The sequence below is a fragment of the Antedon bifida genome, chromosome 11 (genome assembly GCF_963402885.1).
Source record: "Antedon bifida chromosome 11, ecAntBifi1.1, whole genome shotgun sequence".
NCBI lineage: Eukaryota > Metazoa > Echinodermata > Crinoidea > Comatulida > Antedonidae > Antedon > Antedon bifida.
Window position 1 is genome coordinate 16,241,597 of NC_136236.1, and position 27,278 is coordinate 16,268,874.

At 32.8% G+C, this 27,278-nt stretch overlaps 2 protein-coding genes across 2 annotated transcripts in view; one reads left to right on the forward strand and one right to left on the reverse strand.

The window, feature by feature from the left end:
• The window catches only part of LOC144856315 (ATP-binding cassette sub-family C member 9-like), a 259,349-nt gene that overhangs the window by 127,536 nt on the left and 104,535 nt on the right, over window positions 1–27,278 (reverse strand). The gene's annotated exons all lie outside the window — the stretch shown is intronic.
• The window catches only part of LOC144856340 (uncharacterized), a 46,517-nt gene continuing 19,590 nt past the window's right edge, over window positions 352–27,278 (forward strand). The window contains exons 1-13 of the mRNA XM_078714322.1: window positions 352–590; window positions 8,937–8,969; window positions 9,114–9,226; window positions 12,526–12,616; window positions 13,249–13,272; window positions 13,440–13,463; window positions 14,802–14,825; window positions 14,993–15,016; window positions 15,188–15,211; window positions 15,379–15,402; window positions 15,570–15,593; window positions 26,260–26,283; window positions 26,901–26,941. Coding sequence (XP_078570448.1) covers window positions 8,946–8,969; window positions 9,114–9,226; window positions 12,526–12,616; window positions 13,249–13,272; window positions 13,440–13,463; window positions 14,802–14,825; window positions 14,993–15,016; window positions 15,188–15,211; window positions 15,379–15,402; window positions 15,570–15,593; window positions 26,260–26,283; window positions 26,901–26,941 — 461 coding nt within the window. The 5' untranslated portion in view covers window positions 352–590; window positions 8,937–8,945. The remainder of the gene's footprint in view (window positions 591–8,936; window positions 8,970–9,113; window positions 9,227–12,525; window positions 12,617–13,248; window positions 13,273–13,439; window positions 13,464–14,801; window positions 14,826–14,992; window positions 15,017–15,187; window positions 15,212–15,378; window positions 15,403–15,569; window positions 15,594–26,259; window positions 26,284–26,900; window positions 26,942–27,278) is intronic.

Sequence of the window (27,278 nt, forward strand, 5' to 3'; positions counted from 1 at the left end):
ACCACCACCACGTCGTACAACAACAACAAAAACGATCACAAAGCATGTCAACTATAGCCCTATGGGGCGCCATCTATCTTTTCGCGGAATATTTTTTTTTTGCGCGCCAAAAAGTGTTGCGGCCGCCCCTCCCAACTTCTCACACCTAGTAAAAACCCCTCCTATCAAAAGTGTTACGTAACAGGTATAAATAGGTCTAGGCCAACTAGGCTTGTCTGAGTAAATCAAAAAAATATAGCGATCCCCTGGTCAAAAAGTGGGTTCTGACGTGGTTACGCTTCGCTGCACAGTATGTATAATCATGGATCTATTCTTTAATCCATGGTATAATTATGTCCACGCCCACGGTATTATGAAAAAGGCGTTCAAATAAAGTAACTACGATTTATGGTGAATTAGTGTTTGGTTTATTTACTTTTTGATGAAAATTATACGGTAATAGGCTACAGTTTAAATAACTGAAAAGAAACGTCCGCGAGTGTGTGTTGAATATCAAAACACGTCACGTGGAGACCAATCACCGACGTAGGCCCCTCGTGTGTAGAATTAGAAGGAGACGCGGCTGGTTTAAATGGTTGCCTACCAATGTGGTGAGGATAGCCTAGCTATTAAAGTAGCCTACTACCTACATTTTCTTTCAAAATGAGATAAACTTTACTTTTTTAATTATCATCATATCGTCTTTGACATCAGACATTGATTCGGGCAAAAAAAAAAAAATGAACTACTTGTCAAAAAAACTTCATTTTTGTACAAGAGGCAAGAGTTTAAAATTTGTAATTTGATTTAATGTACAGGTTTTTTGAAAGGCTGGTTACGTAAGTTGGAAGTCGTCTTTCCATTTATTTTTACTAATACTGAATCACATTTATCCAAAGTAGTCCTTCTACAACTAAACACGTCAACACGCTAAAGAACATGGTAACTAAATACGCCTTCACGTCAAACTACAGGCTATATACATATATTGTTCACCTGTGCATGCTATTGTTATTTAAATTACGAGATCGTTTAGGACAGTTACGGTTACGTAATCATTATAGGGATTCTTGATGATTGATAAGTAAGGTTTTTAACTTAGTATGCTAGACCTTTCTGTCTTGTAATACGCTATAAAAAGATAATTCTGCATTTGATATGATAAAGCTTGTTTTAGTCAAGATGCCGAAAACATTAATTATTCATTCATTCTCTATATTGAATATGCATGAGGTATGACATATTGAATACGTCAAACTAACGGTCAGTTTGAAAAAAGTATAATCGAGGTAAGTCTGGTTATATAGGCCTTACCGCCTATTATTAGTGAATTTGTGATTTTCAACTTGATTTCTGTTTTTAATTAAGCATATATATACGTTTTACTACACAGCGTAGATATGTAGGCCTTACAACAGTGTGTATTAAGCCAATGCCTTTTTCACAATACGGTAGATATATAGACCTAACGTCAAATTGAAACATTAACTAGCCTATGGCTGAATATGTCACGATTATGTTAGGGTTAAGCCATAGAAACATCTCTATGGTTAGGCCTACGATAGTGAGTTTTAAGGGTTACGTTATACGGTAGACAAAAAATGACAAACAATTCTGTGCAGCTAACCAACATAAGTAGCATAGCTTAGTATATTTTCGTAAGACAAAGTTGCTTAAAAATTGTATAGATTTCTATATTCAAAATAATATACTTAGGTGTTCGAAAAAAAATATATAAACAAATATTTTGTTTTTAAAGATGTATTGTCCCTTGAAACACACAAAAATGAAGGTCAGAATATTCTAAATTTAAATTGGCCATATCAAAGTAATATTAAAGTTATTCACTTTAAGTCGAAAATTCGAGCCAAAAACAACAATTTTACGTAATTAACAGCTAAATTAATTTTATTACATTTCGTCTGGAAAATCGTCGCGAGCGAAAGTAAACAAAGATTTAAAACCATGATTATACATTATGCATGATGCTAATTAGGATTGTTTACAACTCGTCACGGTTGAGAAGGTGTTTTCACACAGATCGCGGGGAAATTTATGATTATGCATACAGAGTAGCCAAATAAGCGCGTTGCATTATGAAATATGAGATATGTTTTGATCGAAAACTTTGACTGGAAGAAAACGTCTGTATTTCAGTTAAATGATTTTTTTTCCGACTAATTTTTGGTGAAAGTTAATAACTATTATGATACTTCAAAATGACCCACTTTTTTTCGAAATCTTTTATTTTTTTGGAATTTGACAAAGGGACAATACATCTTTAAATAATTAACACCTGAATTCTCCAAATTTGAGCTTTTTTTGCTATAAATAAGATTTGATTAGATTAAAAAGTATTGTAATGAAATCTTTATTCTTGTTCTTTATTTCTCTCTGTACACTATTTTGTGTAACAATTATCTCAAAAAGCTAAATGTCAATGATCACAAAATTTCAATTTTTGTTAAGCTTTTCAGTGTGATTACTCATCCGTGACGTTATTTATACGCCATTTTGTGAAATCACATTATCAATCATATCTCCATAACTCTTTATCACATATCAATCAAATTCACTATAGGCCTACGTACATTTCAGGTAAAGGATAAAAATATTAGCCAATCAAACGCATGCGTACATAGGGTCATGCACGTAAAACCACGCGTTAACAGTTTAAAAAGCTCAAAATTAAGTTTTGATCAATTTTGAAAGCACTTTTTCCATTTTTTATAAGGCATAAATAAAATACTGCGTGCAAAAAACGATGCACGATGACTGTTTCAATCCATATTTTTCAATTTAAAAAATAAAAGTTCAAAATATGCCTATATTTATCGGGTAAATTGTAGCATAGAAAAGAGGTAGGCCTACAGTACATTGTTTATCGCAGAGGCGTAGGCTGGTTGCTGTCTGGGGGTGCAAAAATTGTAAATGCGTGCCTTGGGCTGATCTGTAAGAAAATTTAGAAAAATGGAGCTGCTTGGTCCCCGGAAGTTGCAATTATACATAATATTGATAGGCCTACTACTATGAAACGAAATTACAAGTCCACAAAACCAGACAACCCTGGTTGGGATGGAGCTAAGAAAAGATTTAGAAAAATTGTCCAAAAGAGTTGGAGGTCCTGGAAATTGGACTTATTATACTTCAAACATGAAACAAAATAAGTAAGTCCCTATCATGGTTGTGACTGAGCTAAGAAATGTTTGAAAAATAGAGCTGTTAGGTCCTGGAAAATGCACTTATTGTACTTCGAAATATGACCAGCTTTATGGTTGGGGCTGAGCTAAAAAAAGTTTTAAAACTAGAGCTGCAGCAGGTCTTCATAAATTGGATCTTATACTTTGGAAATATTAGGCCTAGATGCTTAAAAAAGTGGTCCGTTTTCAGGCCCGTAGCCAGAATGCATCAGAGGGGGAATGCATCTTGACACCAAGTATTTTGCGAGCGCAGCGAGCAACTGTAGGCTGGGGGCCAGGGGGCCGCCAAGGGCCCCCGGTCGGGGTCCCGGGGCCGAAGGCCCCTGGAAGCTTTGGCTCTCAGAGCAATTTCGGTTGTTTTACTGAACGTTCAATGAAAAGGGAAATCCCCATATTGTTTCAGTTACGATGCACTGTGTGGGTAGGGCTAGCCTATGTCTATTTAAGTAACTTTAATTTCATATTATTTAAATATATACCTTCTTATTGTGTGTATGACCATTATAAAATCAATCCAAATGATGTTCAGTTTTTTGGGCTGATAATGAACCAGGAATATCATGTTGGGTAGGCCTATATGAAAATCTTTCCTATTTCCATGCATTATGAGGTGAGGAGAGCACTAACCATGTGCTCCTTGCCTGGTGGCCAGCACTGTTGGCCATATACACTATGAGATTAGGGAAAGCTACTTAACACAATAACAACACACTCTTTTAGATATCGCTTGACATACGAACTATTGCCTACATGATTATAAAATTATGTGATTGTTGACATAGAGATGTAATAAAAATAAACCACCGTATCAAGGGAAATAGTTATTGTGTAATTAAAATGTGACACCACCGTAATTAATGGACTCTTCCATAAATGTGTTGTGCTGTGATGCTGCATGCTGCTAGAATACACACCCGCGAGTTCAGAGAGTACTACTAGGCCTGGGTAGAATATCTAATGCGTACTGTAATATTAATTAATACAGTCGAGGATGACAATTTACCTTAAATTCAATAAACTTGTTACCACACTGTGGTTAGACAGGAGTGAGTAACTAGCTAGGCCTACATTGCAGAGTAGTACACTATTGTTAATTAATTTAAGTATTAGTAGGTAATTAAATTAATTAGGGTAACATTTAGAGGTCAAATTTGCGTGTCAAAAGTGCGTCTTATACACCGAAATATACGGTAGGCCTACGTACACGTACCAATTTAACTCAGCACCATTTTTATTCAAGTTTACACAGTGAAATTCTTTGGTTTAATGAAAAATATTTCCAGGAAAAAAATAAAAATCCCCAAAAAGATTGAACTGAACTGAACGTGATCTTGTGCGTTCCGAAAAGCCCGGCCGAAGCACGCGATTGGTTAGTCCATTTTTCTGTCATCTATATATAAATTATGGTTATGATTCTGACATAGGCGAGCACAATGCAAAAACTTCGGTACAAATCTCCGCCTTGGATACCTACCTTATCTATCTCAGATGTACCGCGAAACGTAGATTTGATAACATTAATGTGCAGTTCGACGCTATTTTTCCATATTTCTATCTTAGCAAGATATTACAAAGAGTTTTTTAACAACATTTATGATTTCAACAGTAGATTTTCTACTCAATTTCAATTCTTGGCGGTCAAGTAATTTCCGGGTTTATGATAAGTTCACTTTGCAGCAACATGGTTTCAACTATTTTTCTCTCTTTTATACACAAGGGAGCAGTTAAAATAATAGATTTGACCCTAAAGGTGACTGGAAACAGGCACTTTCCATCAATCAATACAGTGTCCCTTTGGAAGACTGAAGAAAAAAACAGATACTATACATGTATGTATGTATAGTAGGACTGGAGCTTAAGTTGGCCATTAGTCATAGCCATTTTAGTTTTTTGTTTATTTTAGGAACGGACCGCGCGTGTGAAAGGTACAGTAGTTAAAAAATAAAAATTATACTGCAAATTAATAAAGATCAAATTAAATATACGCCATAAAGAATCGGAATATATTGTGGGGAATAGTATTATAAAATTACATAGGGAGATTTGATAATAAGACATTAATCGAGTGAAATCCCGATAGCTGAGTTTTATTAAGTAAGCTGGCAGGAATAACTGTAAGATATCTGTGTCCTGTTAGGACCGAGATGTCTGCCCATGTTGCAAGCCGTAATGTCTTCTTTCTTGGGCCGAAACGGCCCACTCTGTCACGGCAGTTAGTTTCAAAAGATGTTTAAATTAAATAATGTATTAATACTTATTAGGATGATATTTATTTGAATAAACGCCTCTCCAATAAAACATCACTTTGAATAATAATCACCCCCCCCCCCCCCCGCCAACCCAACTATCTAAAAACGTCCATCCCATCCACATTTATAATAACACAATTATACTATTTGTAGTAGAATTCATCGCACTGTTATCTACAATTTACCAAGCATTTGTTATTCTTTTTTACCACTTTTCATATCTATTAGATAGAGGATTTCATTTGATTATAAATGTTACCATATTATTAAAACTAACAAATTTAAAGATGTATTGTCCCTTTGACTAATTCCAAAAAAATAAAAAATAACAGATTTCGAAAAAAGGTGGGTCATTTTGAAGTATCATAATAGTTAATAACTATCACCAAAAATTTGTCGAAAAAAAAAATCATTTAACTGAAATACAGACGTTTTTTTGTTAAAAAAATAACTTCGACTTCCAGTCAAAGTTTTTGATCAAAACATATCCCATAACGAAACGCGCTTGTTTGGCTACTCTCTGTATGCATAATCATAAAACTTCCTCATGATCTGTTTGAAAATACCTTCTCAACCGTGACGAGTTGTAAACAATCCTAATTAGCATATGCATAATGCGTACTCGTGTTTTGAAATCTTTGTTTACTTTCGCTCGTGACGATTTTCCAGATGAAATGTAATCCAACTAATTTACCTGTTAATTACGTAAACTTGTTGCTTTTGGCTCGAATTTTCGACTTAAAGTGAATAACTTTAATATTACTTTGATATGGCCAATTTAAATTTAGAATATTTTGACCTTCATTTTTTTGTGTTTCAAGGGACAATACATCTTTAACATATATCCCTCGAATAAGCCCCTCCCTCAAATAAACTCCGCCTCCCCACCTCCGCCCTATAAGGGCCCTACCAAATAATAAAGACTATACTTTAAAATGTTATTAATCATCTAAGACACTGTGAAACAGAATAGTTTAGTTTTACGAATGTCAAGCATTTTCAATAATGGTAACCGACAGAAAACGTAAAAGAAGAACATTATCATTCCGAGAACCATCGTCTACACTTCCTCTAGTATTTATAACCATCATCTCTCAACAATCTCTCGATCTCACGCTCAGCAGTGACTTTGACATCGGACAATCTGTATATTCGATCGATTTAAACATAGTCAATAGAAGTAAAATGACCAAAAAATCTGCTATAATTCATAATTAATTGCACGATTTTGGAAGTGGGGCCTTTGTTTTTCAAGGGGGGTTCGCTGGTAAAAGGGGGGGTTCGCCCGAACCCCAAAAAACACCCCTGGCTACGGGCCTGGTTTTGCCTTTATTTGTGGTGGAGGGGGGTGAGAGTCGGCGGGTGCACCCTTTTCAGTCGGAGAAATCAGTTTATACCTCCGAGGTGTATGCGTGCGTACCATCTGGACTTCCGAGTGGTGAGAAGTTCATGACATACAGGACATTGAAAATTTAATAACTTAACTATAATAAATTGTTGGCTAAGCGAAAATGGCATGTTTAAAGTGCATAATAGCCCTCTGACGTACTTACGGTCAATGGCCCCGACGAGGGGCTAGAGCCCCCGTAGCACCACCACAAATTTATACAAATTTCAACGCTTCTACGTGCTAAATTTTCTTCCAAATCTAATATTTCTTTGCTCAAATCATTATCTTTCAAAATTGTCATCTTCAAGTTTATTTTGATAATGTCGTCATACCAACAATTTAGAACATGATGTGGGTCCCGTAATTTCATCTACTAGAGGGTGAGCTCGGCTTCGCTCGCTCCCCCTCTAGGAAGTGTAGACGATGGTTCTCGGAATGATAATGTTCTTCTTTTACGTTTTCTGTCGGTTACCATTATTGAAAATGCTTGACATTCGTAAAACTGAACTATTCTGTTTCACAGTGTCTTAGATGATTAATAACATTTTAAAGTATAGTCTTTATTATTTGGTAGGGCCCTTATAGGGCGGAGGTGGGGAGGCGGAGTTCATTTGAGGGAGGGGCTTATTCGAGGGATATATGTTAAATTTTTTAGTTTTAATAATATGGTAACATTTATAATCAAATGAAATCCTCTATCTAATAGATATGAAAAGTGGTAAAAAAGAATAACAAATGCTTGGTAAATTGTAGATAACAGTGCGATGAATTCTACTACAAATAGTATAATTGTGTTGTTATAAATGTGGATGGGATGGACGTTTATTAGATAGTTGGGTTGGCGGGGGGGGGGGGGGTGATTATTATTCAAAGTGATGTTTTATTGGAGAGGCGTTTATTCAAATAAATATCATCCTAATAAGTATTAATACATTATTTAATTTAAACATCTTTTGAAACTAACTGCCGTGACAGAGTGGGCCGTTTCGGCCCAAGAAAGAAGACATTACGGCTTGCAACATGGGCAGACATCTCGGTCCTAACAGGACACAGATAGCCTACAGTTATTCCTGCCAGCTTACTTAAAGATGTATTGTCCCTTGAAACACAAAAAAATGAAGGTCAAAATATTCTAAATTTAAATTGGCCATATCAAAGTAATATTAAAGTTATTCACTTTAAGTCGAAAATTCGAGCCAAAAACAACAATTTTACGTAATTAACAGCTAAATTAATTTGATTACATTTCGTCTGTAAAATCGTCGCGAGCGAAAGTAAACAAAGATTTCAAACCATGAGTATACATTATGCATGATGCTAATTAGGATTGTTTACAACTCGTCACAGTTGAGAAGGTGTTTTCAAACAGATCGCAAAGAAGTGTTATGATTATGCATATAGAGTAGCCAAATAAGCGCGTTGCATTATGAGATATGTTTTGATCGAAAACTTTGACTGGAAGTACGTACATACATGTATAGTATCTGTTTTTTTCTTCCGTCTTCCAAAGGGACACTGTATTGATTGATGGAAAGTGCCTGTTTCCAGTCACCTTTAGGATCAAATCTATTTTTTTAACTGCTCCCTTGTGTATAAAAGAGAGAAAATAGTTGAAACCATGTTGCTGCAAAGTGAACTTATCATAAACCCGGAAATTACTTGACCGCCAAGAATTGAAATTGAGTAGAAAATCTACTGTTGAAATCATAAATGTTGTTAAAAAAACTCTTTATAATATCTTGCTAAGATAGAAATATGGAAAAATAGCGTCGAACTGCACATTAATGTTATCAAATCTACGTTTCGCGGTACATCTGAGATAGATAAGGTAGGTATCCAAGGCGGAGATTTGTACCGAAGTTTTTGCATTGTGCTCGCCTATGTCAGAATTAACCATAATTTATATATAGATGCTATACTGCAGTATACTGTTCATTCTATATGACACATAGGTACAACTCAGCACTATAAGCGTAAATGTATCATGTCATAGGATGACATCAACATCATTTTACGTGCATGTTTCTTTAAAATTAAATGTCAGTAAAATTATAAAAATAATCACCTATTATTTGTCACAGTATAACATTAAATTCTAGTTGTTATATTATATTTCAGAAAGAAAATATGAAGTCAAAAAAGGAGAAGAGAGTAAGCAAAATAATCTTTTCAATTTTTAAACCCTAACACACAATATTTTGAAAATTACATATAACAGACTTAGCATAAACATATAGGCTTAGTATTTAAAATGTGTTTATAATTAAATACATAATTATTTTATTTTTGTTTTAGGAGTGTCCTTTTTGCAAGACCAAAGTGGTCAATGTCTCACGACATATATCACAGGTCCACAAAGATGTCTCGGACAATAAACGACGGGCCAGTCTGGCTGGCCTAAGAAAAATGTGAGTAACATAATTTCTTGTATTATTTTAGCATAAAATGCAAATGGCATTAATACCTGGATGCGAAGAAAACACTCGACACTATTTATTTTCATTGCACCATAGCGCTGCTTCATAATGTAGGCCTAATTAAAGGGACTAAGATATATAATGAAAATAACTGTTTTAATGACCACTGTCATTACAAAATCGTAAAAATTAACTTGCAGTATTTTACAGATTTTACTTAGACAAGGCATCAGCTTTAGCAAACCCACTTACCCGACTCCTGGGACAAGTGTTTTTTTACGGTCAAACCACATCAGAAAAACAGCACAGAAAACCATGCTCCAACACATGTGCTGGTTAAAATATGAAGCTTCTTCAAAGCACACTAAAATTAAAATAGAAGACGAGTATCACTTTTGTCTTGTATGTCCGGCTTATAAGGCAGAAAGGGAAAGTCCTTATTATTGGCGTAATCCCTCTTATCCAAAGTTATATAAGTCAACCTTACTGTAATATATTGTGAATCTATACGCCCGTGGCTTACAGATAAAATAAAGGCAGGCACCATTGCCTGGAATAAAAAAGCAAAAAACCAGTGCATTTAATTCATCACTCACGTCATTATAGATTACGTGATTTTCCATTTGGAGAGGTAACAGTGGTCGTGACATACTGTAGGTTTACAGTAATTAATGGACCCTACCACCTGCTGTTGATGAAAAATGTCATGCATCAACATGGAAGCAACATAGCGCATATAACGCATGCGTACGTGTGCTTAAAAAATTCAAAATTTTATTTTCGATGAAATTCGTGTACGTTTCAGGCAATTTTAAGCGTTTAAAAAATGTCCATGAGCGCACAGATGTTTGCGCGCACACTGCGCGTTAAACGTTAATGTACTCTTTAATGTTAACTATAGGTGCCCTGACGGATAAAACTTAATAATGATCATCCATCATGGCACTACCAGACTCACAGTGAATTAACAACGTATAATGTTAACCAAAGGTGCCCTGACGGATGATATATTAATAAATATCATCCATCAGGGCACTACCAGATTCACAGTGAATTAACAACGTATAATGTTAACTATAATGTGCCCTGACGGATGATGCATTAATAAATATCATCCATCAGGGCACTACCAGATTCACAGTGAATTATTAACAACGTATAATGTTAACCAAAGGTGCCCTGACGGATGATACATTAATAAATATCATCCATCAGGGCACTACCAGATTCACAGTGAATTAACAACGTATAATGTTAACTATAATGTGCCCTGACGGATGATACATTAATAAATATCATCCATCAGGGCACTACCAGATTCACAGTGAATTAATAACGTATAATGTTAACTATAATGTGCCCTGACGGATGATACATTAATAAATATCATCCATCAGGGCACTACCAGATTCACAGTGAATTAACAACGTATAATGTTAACTATAATGTGCCCTGACGGATGATGCATTAATAAATATCATCCATCAGGGCACTACCAGATTCACAGTGAATTAACAACATGTTTACTATATGTGCCCTGACGGATGATGCATTAATAAATATCATCCATCAGGCCACTACCAGATTCACAGTGAATTAACAACGTATAATGTTTACTATAATGTGCCCTGACGGATGATGCATTAATAAATATCATCCATCAGGCCACTACCAGATTCACAGTGAATTAACAACGTATAATGTTTACTATAATGTGCCCTGACGGATGATACATTAATAAATATCATCCATCAGGGCACTACCAGATTCACAGTGAATTAACAACGTATAATGTTAACTATAATGTGCCCTGACGGATGATACATTAATAAATATCATCCATCAGGGCACTACCAGATTCACAGTGAATTAACAACATGTTTACTATATGTGCCCTGACGGATGATGCATTAATAAATATCATCCATCAGGCCACTACCAGATTCACAGTGAATTAACAACGTATAATGTTTACTATAATGTGCCCTGACGGATGATGCATTAATAAATATCATCCATCGAGCACTACCAGATTCACAGTGAATTAATAACGTATAATGTTAACTATAATGTGCCCTGACGGATGATACATTAATAAATATCATCCATCAGGGCACTACCAGATTCACAGTGAATTAATAACGTATAATGTTAACTATAATGTGCCCTGACGGATGATACATTAATAAATATCATCCATCAGGCCACTACCAGATTCACAGTGAATTAACAACGTATAATGTTTACTATAATGTGCCCTGACGGATGATGCATTAATAAATATCATCCATCAGGGCACTACCAGATTCACAGTGAATTATTAACAACGTATAATGTTAACCAAAGGTGCCCTGACGGATGATACATTAATAAATATCATCCATCAGGGCACTACCAGATTCACAGTGAATTAACAACGTATAATGTTAACTATAATGTGCCCTGACGGATGATACATTAATAAATATCATCCATCAGGGCACTACCAGATTCACAGTGAATTAACAACGTATAATGTTAACTATAATGTGCCCTGACGGATGATACATTAATAAATATCATCCATCAGGGCACTACCAGATTCACAGTGAATTAACAACGTATAATGTTAACTATAATGTGCCCTGACGGATGATGCATTAATAAATATCATCCATCAGGGCACTACCAGATTCACAGTGAATTAACAACGTATAATGTTAACTATAATGTGCCCTGACGGATGATACATTAATAAATATCATCCATCAGGGCACTACCAGATTCACAGTGAATTAACAACGTATAATGTTAACTATAATGTGCCCTGACGGATGATACATTAATAAATATCATCCATCAGGGCACTACCAGATTCACAGTGAATTAATAACGTATAATGTTTACTATAATGTGCCCTGACGGATGATATATTAATAAATATAAGGAGGCTTAGCTACACCCGACCCAGCAGTAGATATTCAACTTGTTGTTGGCTATGTAATATAACAGATATCACCTTTTATAGTGAATTCCTTTTAGGAAATGAAATTCCCTCACCCCTGACATTTTTTCCAGGAATTCATATTGTCCTGAAAGAAAGTGCAATATTATCTGTCATATTACATAGCCTAAAACAGATGCATGTTACTAGCTAAATATAAATATTGTTATTTCAAATATAGGCGTATGTTAAATAAACAATTTTTGACTTCTAAAACTTTCATATTAGAAATATTTCTAACATAAGGACTAAGCCACTGATTATTGTTTTTATGTAATAATGTGATTTTATTTTCTTTAACTTTTAGAAGAAACCCAACCAAGGGGAAAAAAAAACTGTGCGACATTTGCAAAATTGAATATGTGCGTCTGGAAAGACACATACTAAATATGCACACGGTAGGCCTATATTGCAATGTTAAATACACTGTGCTCCAGTTTACCATTTTTTAAAAATTCAGTATAAATACGGTAAACCAAAAACAAAAGCGACGCAGCGGTGACTTGAAAAAAAAGAAATCTAAAGTATAAGGTATTTCTTCTATTTTCCCCATTTACAAAAGAAAAAAATGTCCTATAAAATTAAAAGTTGAACAAGTTTTAAAAAATACATAGTAATAATCAATTAAAATATATATTAAAAATAACCAATTCACATTTACACAAACATCTTAAAAATCTACAAGATCCATATTCATCCTTTTCCTAATTCATAATACTATGACCCATTTTTATTTATACAAGAATTTCTTGTTAATTCTGCCTCTGTGTAATATATTTAATAAAAAATAAAACAACTTTGTATTTCAAAATTTGTATATGGGTGTAATAATGATATGTTTGAATTATAATGCATTGCTTAGCAATCATTTTTTAGTAACCTAAGAAAAAAAAAGTTTTTTGACTGCGCTCCACTAGTGGCACATGAAGGGAGCACAGTGTATTGACAAATCACACTACATTTAAGTAGAGAATGCTTTAAAATGATGTTCTAAATACCTACTTAATTTATTGATTTTACTTATTTTCAGACAAATACACCTGCAAGTTCAGAGGTAAAGGTTGATTTTTGTATAGTTTAATAATATTATAACATTTGACAAATGACACTACATTTAAGTAGAGAATTGATTGATTGATTGATTGAATTTATTAGAATGCTTTAGTTGTAAAAATGATGTTCTAAATACCTCCCTAATTTATTGATTTTACTTATTTTCAGACAAATACACCTGCAAGTTCGGAGGTAAAGGTTGATTTTTGTATAGTTTAATAATATTATAACATTTGAAGGAAGATTGAAGTTATTGGTTATGACATAATGAGTTTATACAGGGATTGACAATCTTTAAATAAAGTGCCTTATCCACAAGAGTAGTACGATTGGTAACCTTCAATCTGACCAATTTTGACAGAACAGAAAATGTAATATAATTTGGCATATTACTGCTTTTTACGGTATATATTAACCATATTTTATTCTATATGTTCACCCTTCTCTCTGATGGTCTTGCTTCAGTCTTTTTTTTTCTTTTTTTGTGATTTTTGCTCATTTTTTTGTGTTGTATTGATGTTGTGTGTGTTTATATTGTGCTGACTTCTTTTTAATTGTAATTTTATAAGCAATTTGGCCCTTTAGGCCACTATTTGTAATAGATTTTTGATGGAATAAATAAAGTGAATAATAATAATGCATTAAGACAAGAATTAGGCTGGTTATCTTGAAAAAAGGTAGACAATTTCTAATCTAATACTGTTTTTTAAAGTTAACATCTTTACTCCTTATTTAATTTTTTTGACAATATTTAAGTTTATAACTTGCGTAACATCTGAAATATAATTGTAAGACCATATCATATCATTTGTCTTCTGTCCCATCTATTATAACACATTGGAACGAGTTACAGTAGGCCTACATAATGAAATTAAAAATTCATCAGTTTAAAAAATTGTTATTGAAAACCAACTTGTTTAAAACAAAAAAAACGTTCTTATTATAATACAGGTGATAAGAAGATTAACCAAATTCACACTAGAATCCGACTTGGTTTCAGTTGTCTCAATTCGCATTTATTCTTAAATGGACTTTGGGACAATCCAAATTGTAATTGTGTCTTTAATGTTGAGAATCCGCTTCATTTCTTATGTTACTGCCCTAATTATAATACACAAAGAGATATTGTACTTGTAAACGCTAACTCAATTATTGAGGATATCTTAGCCAAGTTAAATTTTTAATTTTGGAATTGATCTTCTTTCGACTTGTGAAAATGCTTTATTGTTTTATTATATACAAGAATTTCTTGTTAATTCTGCCTCTGTGTAATATATTTAATAAGAAATAAAAAAACTTTGTATTTCAAAATTTGTATATGGGTGTAATAATGATATGTTTGAATTATAATGCATTGCTTAGCAATCATTTTTTAGTAACCTAAGAAAAAAAAAGTTTTTTTACTGTGCTCCACTAGTGGCACATGAAGGGAGCACAGTGTATTGACAAATTACACTACATTTAAGTAGAGAATGCTTTAAAATGATGTTCTAAATACCTACTTAATTTATTGATTTTACTTATTTTCAGACAAATACACCTGCAAGTTCAGAGGTAAAGGTTGATTTTTGTATAGTTTAGTAATATTTTGACATTTGACAAATGACACTACATTTAAGTAGAGAATTGATTGATTGATTGATTGAATTTATTAGAATGCTTTAGTTGTAAAAATGATGTTCTAAATACCTCCCTAATTTATTGATTTTACTTATTTTCAGACAAATACACCTCCAAGTTCAGAGGTAAAGGTTGATTTTTGTATAGTTTAGTAATATTTTGACATTTGACAAATGACACTACATTTAAGTAGAGAATTGATTGATTGATTGATTGATTGAATTTATTAGAATGCTTTAGTTGTAAAAATGATGTTCTAAATACCTCCCTAATTTATTGATTTTACTTATTTTCAGACAAATACACCTGCAAGTTCAGAGGTAAAGGTTGATTTTTGTATAGTTTAATAATATTATAACATTTGACAAATGACACTACATTTAAGTAGAGAATTGATTGATTGATTGATTGAATTTATTAGAATGCTTTAGTTGTAAAAATGATGTTCTAAATACCTCCCTAATTTATTGATTTTACTTATTTTCAGACAAATACACCTGCAAGTTCAGAGGTAAAGGTTGATTTTTGTATAGTTTAATAATATTATAACATTTGACAAATGACACTACATTTAAGTAGAGAATTGATTGATTGATTGATTGAATTTATTAGAATGCTTTAGTTGTAAAAATGATGTTCTAAATACCTCCCTAATTTATTGATTTTACTTATTTTCAGACAAATACACCTGCAAGTTCGGAGGTAAAGGTTGATTTTTGTATAGTTTAATAATATTATAACATTTGAAGGAAGATTGAAGTTATTGGTTATGGCATAATAAAAGTTTATACAGGGATTGACAATCTTTAAATAAAGTGCCTTATCCACAAGAGTAGTACGATTGGTAACCTTCAATCTGACCAATTTTGACAGAACAGAAAATGTAATATAATTTGGCATATTACTGCTTTTTACGGTATATATTAACCATATTTTATTCTATATGTTCACCCTTCTCTCTGATGGTCTTGCTTCAGTCTTTTTTTTTCTTTTTTTGTGATTTTTGCTCATTTTTTTGTGTTGTATTGATGTTGTGTGTGTTTATATTGTGCTGACTTCTTTTTAATTGTAATTTTATAAGCAATTTGGCCCTTTAGGCCACTATTTGTAATAGATTTTTGATGGAATAAATAAAGTGAATAATAATAATGCATTAAGACAAGAATTAGGCTGGTTATCTTGAAAAAAGGTAGACAATTTCTAATCTAATACTGTTTTTTTAAATTATTCATAAGTTAACATCTTTACTCCTTATTTAATTTTTTTGACAATATTTAAGTTTATAACTTGCGTAACATCCGAAATATAATTGTAAGACCATATCCTTACCTTTAGTGATTCTTACCTTTAGTGATTAAAAGAGGCTGTGAGCTTAATGCTCGTAATAGTTGCCTTCTCTCCTTTTGTTTATGTGAATGTCGAGGTTGTTTTTGAATGAATTTGTGTTTGTGCTGTTAATGACATGTTCTGATAGTGAGTTCCATTTGTTGATTGCTCTGACGTCAAAATAGGTATCTCTCCTGATGGTTTTGTGTCTAGGTTTAGATAGTGTAAGTGAGTGTCCTCTGGTTATATAACCTCCGGGGTTCTGCCTTAGAGTGAAAAATGAATTTGCCTCAATGTTTACTATACCACGGATAATTTTGAACATTTCAATGAGATCACCTCTATCTCGTCTTTCTTCGAGTGTTGGTTGGTGAAGCATTGCGAGACGCTCATCAGCGGGAAGATCCCTATAAGTTCAGGTACAAGTTTGGTTGCTCGGTTTTGTGCTCTTTCTAAAATCTTCTTGAGTCCAACTTGGTTAGGTGACCACACTTGTACACAGTACTCTAAGAGTGGACGAATTAGCGTTTTATACAATGGGATGAACATCTCTTTATCTAAGTATATCATATCATTTGTCTTCTGTCCCATCTATTATAACACATTGGAACGAGTTACAGTAGGCCTACATAATGAAATTAAAAATTCATCAGTTTAAAAAATTGTTATTGAAAATTACCAACTTGTTTAAAACAAAAAAACGTTCTTATTATAATACAGGTGATAAGAAGATTAACCAAATTCACACTAGGGGGGTGCTAGGGTTGACCAAAATACTTAGTGTCCGAACCCCGCCTTGACAGATCCTGGCTACGGCCCTGAACTCAATTATTGAGGATATTCTTAGCCAAGTGTCGTAGACTGAATTCATTCAAACTAAACTAGAACAGTGTAATAATATAATAGTTTATCAAATTAAGTGTTATATGACGATGTTCAATTTTAGAGATTGGTTGTTAAATTACGATGTATACATTTATACAATGTTGTTATACATTACAAACTTTGACTGTAATAGTGAGAATTAAGAAACAATTATAGGAGGAATAATTCTAGATGGTGGTTCGGTGTAATGAGGCTGTTCCCGCGACGGCGAGAGGACACATGTTTTTGGAGCGCCGATAACTGAGATTGAGATTAATAACATCCGTTATTTATCTTTATGCATCTTATTAATTATACCTGTTAAACTTCAAATTTGAGATTGATATTATTTTGTTCTAAGGTACGTTAGTTATAGGAGATGATAAAAGTAGTTTGGATTATATATTAAGTAACTTTAGGCTAGGCTTGAATGAATGTTATTCGCAGCCGAGCAGAATCAGCTAGTGTACCTCACCATAAGTTCTTTGACCTCACTGTCGATCAGTCATATAGAGTGGTACAAATTTAGTAAATAATTACATTGGAGATATTGTTTCTCGGACTAGTTGCGTGTCAGTAATTGACTTATAAGTAATTATATTATTTAGAGAAGAGTATATTTATTAGATTATGAGGATTTATTATGTTGCGAGGATTATGTTCACAGAACATGAGTTTTATCGATAAAATGGTGGATTTTGTAAACTAGTTTTTGACCGATGAGGGCGTCATGCTGTAGTTGATTAGGATTTATTTTATGATTGGTGGCGCTATAGTTGTAAACAAAGCAGAGCCATATATAGAGAGAGTTACGGCATTGCGTTCACGGATTTTAGAAAGTCACGTGGTGTGCACGCCGGCCATGTTTGTGTCCAACTATGCCTATGTAGCGTATGGAGTCGAGTCATTTGCTTAAAAAATGTATAACATTCACAAGGCTTTAAATATCGAATTTAATATCAAAACAATCAATTTGTTTAAAGGTTTTTGTTAAGATAATAACGAAATCATAAAGTTACTGCGAACATGATTTTAAACAACAAACTGTAAAAACAATGCATTACTATAGAGAATCGCTGTACAAACTAAACGCGCACGCGTAGAGCGTGCATGGAGCGCACAACCAGAGCCGTTCCGAAATTGCTATTTTTGTTGTTTAAAATCATGTTCGCAGTAACTTTATAATTTTTTTATTATTTTAACAAAAACCTTTAAACAAATTGATTGTTTTGATATTAAATTCGATAATTAAAGCCTTTTGAACGTTATACATTTTCAAAACAAAAGACTCAACTCCATACGCTACATAGGAATAGTTGGACACAAACATGGTTTCTAATCCATTCGAAGTCGTAACTCTCTCTATATATGGCTCTGAAACAAAGATTCAAGATGGCTGCACCCATGTGGATCGAGCGTCAGATTTTAAATAAATATCTAGTTATAAGTTGTATAGAAGAGTAAAAATAGATAATTAGGTTGGTTGTTTAAACTATTGTGGCTTGTATTGATTATTAGTTATCCGCTTGGTATACCAAGCGGATAACTCCTTGTAATTGTATGAGATCAATATTTTTTGGTTATCCGCAACTAGTAAGTTGCGGATAACCCTTGTTATTGTAAATATCTTTTTTCTTCATCTTTATTCTTCTTTCTTTCCCGGATTTTTGTGCGTCGCATATCTCTCATTCTTGTCAACATAAGATTGTATAACTTTGTCATAAGATTGACCTGTAGCTGTAGATGTGCAAGAAACTTCGTTATATGACTTTAGAGTCGCGCAGCGTAAGTTACGCGCGATTTTATGAATTTCAATGATTGGTCATAGATTATAAACCAAAAGTTATTTTATATTGACACTTGGTGAAAATTTAAGTTAAATTAAGGGCAAACTTTCTATGGATTAAAAATGACGTGTTTTACAAGAAATTACGCGCGCACGCGCATTTAAAGTTTCAAAATGCGCAAAATTAATTTCTAATCAACTTTCTGCGCTGATCATGACATTTTGAACATGTCAAAAATTCCCACGCGCGCGAAAACTTTTACGCGTAAGGTGCGCACGGAGCATGAAAAACATGTTTTTTTCTCTTGAATTGTGATTTTCCAGCCTTTCCTAGTCATTTAAAAAAAGATTGACATCATTTCAAATAAAAATGACGTCATACGAACACGTTGATTTATAACATTTGCGCGCGTTTTAGTTGAAAAAGTTACAAAATATTGTCAAATATATGCCTATTTTGAATCTATTATAGCTCTTCAGGATCGAAGGTGACCCCCAATTTTTTTAACTTATTATGCAAGAAGATAAATTGTAGATATGAATTCATGCAGAATTTTTACCTCTCGGATGTTATGACGTCATCGTATGGCCACACGAATGTAAAATATAGGATTTTTTACTGTTTCGTTATTGCTCATCACATTAAATAGAGCGCATCTCGCTTATACGTATTCCATTTCACCCGATATTTTAATACTGTCTAGGTCAATTAACTATCTTTCGCATGAGTTAAAAATATTTTAATTTTTATGACGTCATCATGTCTAAAAATGTAAATAACGTGGGTCACCTATTTTCATCTTTACAGTAAATTTCAATCTGTTATAGCTCGTCAGAATAAAAAGTGATAATCATAATTAAAAGGTTTTGTGGAAGCTATTGGATTGTAGATACGAATTCATGTGAACATTTTTCAAATCAGATATTGTGACGTCATCATATAGCCAGTTGAATAAAAAAAGTCGTATTTTCATCTCTTGCGTAAAAGTTCATTGCGTTTAAACGAGAGCGCATCTCACTTTCACGTGCCCAAAATTCTTCAAATTTGTATTAATGTAATTATTTAGATAATTATCTTCTAAAATAGTTATCTTTATAAGTCAATTTGATGACGTCATCGTGTTAATAATTGGCTTTAAAAGATCGGTCTCGTAATTTCGTCTATGCTACCACTGTATATAACATATACAGTGTATTCTGTAAATACTGTAATATGCTGTATGCTACAAAATAGGTACAATTCAACACTGTAAACATATTTAATTCATGTCATAGGATGGCATAATAATTTTCGGCGTTCATATATTTTAAACGTATGTGCATGTTGCGTTTGCGCGGATAACCCGAACTCGTCAAAGTGACGAGTTCAAATCTAGTTTTCTGTATTATTAGTTATCCGCTTGGTATACCAAGCGGATAACTCCTTGTAATTGTATGAGATCAATATTTTTTTTCTGTATTATTCTTCTTTCCTTCCTTCCTTTTTGTGAGTCGTGTTCCTCTAAAATGTGTAAACATAACATTTCATAACTTTGACAACATATGGGCATTTACGTGAAGTTGTGCACCTCCTATTTTTGAATGACGTCATAGTTGCGCAACGTGACTTATGCGCAATTTTATGAATTTCAATGATTGATCATAGATTAAAAACCAAAAGTCATTTAGTATTGACACTTTGACAAAATTTAAGTCATATCAGGGGCAAACTTTCTACGGATTAAAAATGGCATGTTTGACAAGAAGTTACGCGCGCACGCGCATTTAAAATTTCAAAATGCGCAAAATTAATTTCTAATCAACTTTTTACGCGTTTCTTGTCATTTTGAGCATGTCAAAAATTCCCACGGGCGCGCAATTTTTTAAGCGCGCGGTGCGCACATAGCGTTAAAAACATATTTTTTTCTCTTGAATTATATTTTTCAAGCCTTTCCCAGTGATTTTGAAAACAATTTAGACCTTTTCCAGTTTAAATAACGCCATACGAACACGTTGAATTAGACAATTCGTGCGCGTTTTTTATGAAAAAGCTTAAAAAATCGTCAAAATTATGTCTTTTTTTAAACAGTCATAGTTTCTAAAGTAAACCGTTAACCGTTTATTTTTATTACAAAATCTAGAAGTTGATGAGTTGTAGATATCGGATCATGCATCAATAAGGCTAAAAAAACATTGTGACGTCATCGTATGGCCACACGAATGTAAAATATAGGATTTTTGTCTCTTTCGTTATTGCTCATCACATTCAATGGAGCGCATCGCGCTTATCTGTATTCCTTTTTCTCCTACATTTATATATTGTGTAGGTCAATCAACTTTCTTTAGCATGAGATAAAAATATTTTAATTTTTATGACGTCATCATGCCTAAAAATTTTAATTACGTGGGTCATTAATTTCATCTTTACAGTAAATTTTAATCTGTAATAGCTCGTAAGAATAAAATGTGATAATCACGATTAAAACGTTTTCTGGAAGCTATTGGATTGTAGATACGAATTCATGTAAACATTTTGTCAATCGGATGTTGTGACGTCATCATATGGCCAGTTGAATAAAAAAAGTCGTATTTTCATATTTTGCGTAATAGTTCATCACATTTAAAAAGGTGCGCATCTATATTTTACGTATTCAAATTTCTTCTACACGTTAATATGTTGTTCCTGAGATAATTTCCTTCTGAAATTGCTATCTAAGTGTTTCATTTTGATACCGTCGCCATGTTAAAAATTGGAATAAATGGCGGGTCCCGTAATTTCACCTATTCTACACTGTATGTAATATGTATACAGCTTATACTGTTTGCATGTATATACTATATGACACAAAATTCAGCACTAACAGCATGTCATATTCTTCAGTTCTTGTCATAATGCCATAATCTTTATCTGTGTGCAATATTCCAACGTATGACGTGCACGTGGCGTTTGTCGTGGTGCGGATAACTAACTCGTCAAAGAGACGAGTTTCATGTCTAGTTCTTCTTTCCTTCCTTCCTTTTTGTGAGTCGTGTTCCTCTAAAATGTGTAAACATAACATTTCATAACTTTGACAACATATGGGCATTTACGTGAAGTTGTGCACCTCCTATTTTTGAATGACGTCATAGTTGCGCAACGTGACTTATGCGCAATTTTATGAATTTCAATGATTGATCATAGATTAAAAACCAAAAGTCATTTAGTATTGACACTTTGACAAAATTTAAGTCATATCAGGGGCAAACTTTCTACGGATTAAAAATGGCATGTTTGACAAGAAGTTACGCGCGCACGCGCATTTAAAATTTCAAAATGCGCAAAATTAATTTCTAATCAACTTTTTACGCGTTTCTTGTCATTTTGAGCATGTCAAAAATTCCCACGGGCGCGCAATTTTTTATGCGCGCGGTGCGCACATAGCGTTAAAAACATATTTTTTTCTCTTGAATTATATTTTTCAAGCCTTTCCCAGTGATTTTGAAAACAATTTAGACCTTTTCCAGTTTAAATAACGCCATACGAACACGTTGAATTAGACAATTCGTGCGCGTTTTTTATGAAAAAGCTTAAAAAATCGTCAAAATTATGTCTGTTTTTAAACAGTCATAGTTTCTAAAGTAAACCGTTAACCGTTTATTTTTATTACAAAATCTAGAAGTTGATGAGTTGTAGATATCGGATCATGCATCAATAAGGCTAAAAAAACATTGTGACGTCATCGTATGGCCACACGAATGTAAAATATAGGATTTTTGTCTCTTTCGTTATTGCTCATCACATTCAATGGAGCGCATCGCGCTTATCTGTATTCCTTTTTCTCCTACATTTATATATTGTGTAGGTCAATCAACTTTCTTTAGCATGAGATAAAAATATTTTAATTTTTATGACGTCATCATGCCTAAAAATTTTAATTACGTGGGTCATTAATTTCATCTTTACAGTAAATTTTAATCTGTAATAGCTCGTAAGAATAAAATGTGATAATCACGATTAAAACGTTTTCTGGAAGCTATTGGATTGTAGATACGAATTCATGTAAACATTTTGCCAATCGGATGTTGTGACGTCATCATATGGCCAGTTGAATAAAAAAAGTCGTATTTTCATATTTTGCGTAATAGTTCATCACATTTAAAAGGGTGCGCATCTATATTTTACGTATTCAAATTTCTTCTACACGTTAATATGTTGTTCCTGAGATAATTTCCTTCTGAAATTGCTATCTAAGTGTTTCATTTTGATACCGTCGCCATGTTAAAAATTGGAATAAATGGCGGGTCCCGTAATTTCACCTATTCTACACTGTATGTAATATGTATACAGCTTATACTGTTTGCATGTATATACTATATGACACAAAATTCAGCACTAACAGCATGTCATATTCTTCAGTTCTTGTCATAATGCCATAATCTTTATCTGTGTGCAATATTCCAACGTATGACGTGCACGTGGCGTTTGTCGTGGTGCGGATAACTAACTCGTCAAAGTGACGAGTTTCATGTCTAGTTATTTTTAGTGTTTTGCACAAGTGAAATTTGACAACAAAATTGGAGGATTACCGTCATTTTCTTGACTTGAGGATTTAAGATTAAGATATTTTATTTAAGTTTATCTCTAGAGGGTGTCAGATGAAATCGGTCGTGCTTGAAATCGGTCGCGTTTGAAATCGGTCGCGATAAAATCAACTTCCGGTATTTTGTATGGCGCGCCGCTAGAGCTATACTTTTGATTATATCGGTCGCGTTTGAAATCGGTCGCGTTTGAAATCGGTCGCGCTATTTTGTATGGATCGAGCGGGATGCATGCTAGAGCGGGATATAAATTTTTCGTTTATATATATTTAATTGATATTTTTTAGGAACTAGATTATTTATGTGGATATTTTATATTTGGTTAATAAATATTTATTGTCAATCATTAAATTATTTTTTTTTTTTGTATTTCACAGGTCTCGGAGAAGGACTGTGTCTGTTCAAAATGGCCATTTCTAAACACGTTTAAATATTATATTAGGCATAATATTATATAAGGCATATAATAATTTACCTCTATTTATATGTACTGTAATTAATATATTATATAGAGAATATACGTCTGTCGTGTCTTTTATTATGCAAACAATTACGTATGCACTTACTTAAATTTACATTAAATGATTACTGTATTATAAATGAAGAAATAAAAGATATTCAAATTAAAATCTATAGTATCGCCGACGTATATAGCCTACGTAAATTATATATAAATCATACTGTCAACTGTCATCTTTACCTCGCCATGGACAACGATCGTACATGTTTTGTCCATGAGTTGACACACTAACAAGTGCGTGTTTTTTTAAAAGGGGAAACCCCGTCAGTAAAATAACGTATTGTTAGAGGAAACAGCTGCACGATCATAGAAGACGCATCTCCGATATGGCTTATGTGAGGGGTTATTTCAGTTACTCGCTTTTCAACCATCCGCATATAAATGATCATTTTACTAAAAACTATTTTAAACATTAGAAATAAAAATATACACGTGATTTGCCTCAACAATAATCATTATACACTTAATATTATCCTACATAACGGATAGAAATAAAATAAGGAAATAAAAATAAGGTGATCGAATAGTATGTTGTTAACGACATGGATATGATATAATCTGCCACAGTATGCATAAGTATAAAAATGGATACGCTGTCTTTACGGGCTATATTGTAAAAATTATTGTTTTTAAATAAATAATTGTTCTCTTTTACGTAATTGTTTGCATAATAAAAGACACGGCAGACGTGTATTCTCCATATAATATATTAATTACAGTAGGCCTACATATAAATAGAGGTAAATTATTATATGCCTAATATAACATTATGCCTAATATAATATTTAAACGTGTTTAGAAATGGCCATTTTGAACAGACACAGTCCTTCTCCGAGACCTGTGAAATACAAAAAAAAAAAATTAATTTAATGATTGATAATAAATATTTATTAACCAAGTAAAAAATATCCACATAAATAATCTAGTTCCTAAAATATATCAATTAAATCTATATAAACGAAAAATGTTTATCCCGCTCTAGCATGCATCCCGCTCGATCCATACAAAATAGCGCGACCGATTTCAAACGCGACCGATTTCATCAAAAGTATAGCTCTAGCGACGCGCCATACAAAATACCGGAAGTTGATTTTATCGCGACCGATTTCAAACGCGACCGATTTCAGACGCGACCGATTTTATCGTAAACCATCTCTAGTTGGGTATGTATTATTATGGGTACAATGCTACTGATTTAGGCCTAGTTAATAATTTTATCAGAAATATTCTTAATGTTATTATATAGATAAAGAAATGTTAGGAACTTGTTGTTTGATTTGAGATATTTATATAGTTGAGACAGATAATGTATTGTCACCTTTAATACATTTTGTTAAAGATGTATTGTCCCTTTGTCAAATTCCCAAAAAAAAAAAAAAAAGATTTTGAAAAAAAGTCGGTCATTTTGAAGTATCATAATACTAATAGTTTGACTTCCAGTCAAAGTTTTCGATCAAAACATATTTCATAATGCAACACGCTTATTTGGCTACTCTGTATGCATAATCATAAAACTTCCTCGCGATCTGTGTGAAAACACCTTCTCGACCATGACGAGTTGTAAACAATCCTAATTAGCATCATGCATAATGTATACTCATGGTTTGAAATCTTTGTTTACTTTCGCTCGCGACGATTTTCCAGACGAAACGTAATCAAATTAATTTAGCTGTTAATTACGTAATTTTTTTTAAAATTTTTTTTTTTGGCTCGAATTTTCAACTTAAATTGAATAACTTTAATATTGCTTTGATTTGATATGGCCAATTTAAATTTAGAATATTTTGACCTTCATTTTTTTGTGTTTAGGGGTTTTTCTTTTCGTTTCATTACTGTTGTGTTCTTCACCTTGAGTACTGATATTCATAAATAAAGAATACCAAATTGCAATCAATCTTTATTGCAATCAATCTTATTGTATCGTCGTTACTTCTGGTGTGTGCATCCTGACAAGACATACGAATAGAACCCGAACGATGACACAAGTTAAATTTTAAATTTTGGAATTGATCTTCTTTCGACTTGTGAAAATGCTTTATTGTTTTATTATATACAAGAATTTCTTGTTAATTCTGCCTCTGTGTAATATATTTAATAAGAAATAAAAAAACTTTGTATTTCAAAATTTGTATATGGTACGTTTGTGATAATGATACGTTTGAATTATAATGCATTGCTTTTTTTTTTACTGCGCTCCACTTGTGGCACATGAAGGGAGCACAGTGTATTAACAAATTACACTACATTTAAGTAGAGAATGCTTTAAAATGATGTTCTAAATACCTACTTAATTTATTGATTTTACTTATTTTCAGACAAATACACCTGCAAGTTCAGAGGTAAAGGTTGATTTTTGTATAGTTTAATAATATTATAACATTTGAAGGAAGATTGAAGTTATTGGTTATGACATGATAACAAGTTTATACAGGGATTGACAATCTAAATAAAGTGCCTTATCCACAAGAGTAGTACGATTGGTAACCTTCAATTTGACCAATTTTGAAAAATGGAATATAATTAGGCCTATTACTGCTTTTTACGGTATATATTGACCTTATTTTATTCTGTATGTGCTCCACTGGTGGGTCCAGGAGGAGGAATCACAGTTTATTGACATACCAGAAGATTAACATTTAGTAACTAAAACTTGGGTAACATTATGGATCAACAACAAGTTGAGTGTTCACGCTTAAAAGCTTATTATGGCCGCGTTTTAAGATTTTTTAGATAATTGCTTAACAAAATGTCTACAGAAAGAAAAAGATAAGAATAAGGATTATTAAATAACAATAGGTAATCTTGTTTACAAAAAAGATCACCTAATAAAAATAAAGATGTTGTACAATAACATTAGATTATTTTGTTAAGATCACCAATTATTCTATCATCATTTATATGTGAAAAAGACTGAATAAACAAATCAAGTAAACTATGTATTGATTTTATTTTACAGATAAAAAGAAGACCAATAAATGTGGTCCATCCGTATTATAGGTTGGTGAAATCTGTTTATTATGAATTCTTAAATAATATTATATAGTACATGTAATTGTAAGGAAGAGCCTAAAAGGCTTCCACCCGGTCTAAAGCTAATATCAAGGCCACCGATCTGCCAACCTTAAATTATTCCGTTTCGACCGACCAACTTCATTTAATTTTCCACTGATCAATTTTAAATATTCTATCAGAAAGTTCAGTCGATCAAAAGGACTGTCGACAGAGAAGACCGTAATTAATAATGATGGAAACACTAACTTTCCAAAAACTTTTAATGGATTTCATGTACACATTATTGCTAAATGTGTGGAAGACTTCTTTTATTCTTTCTTTT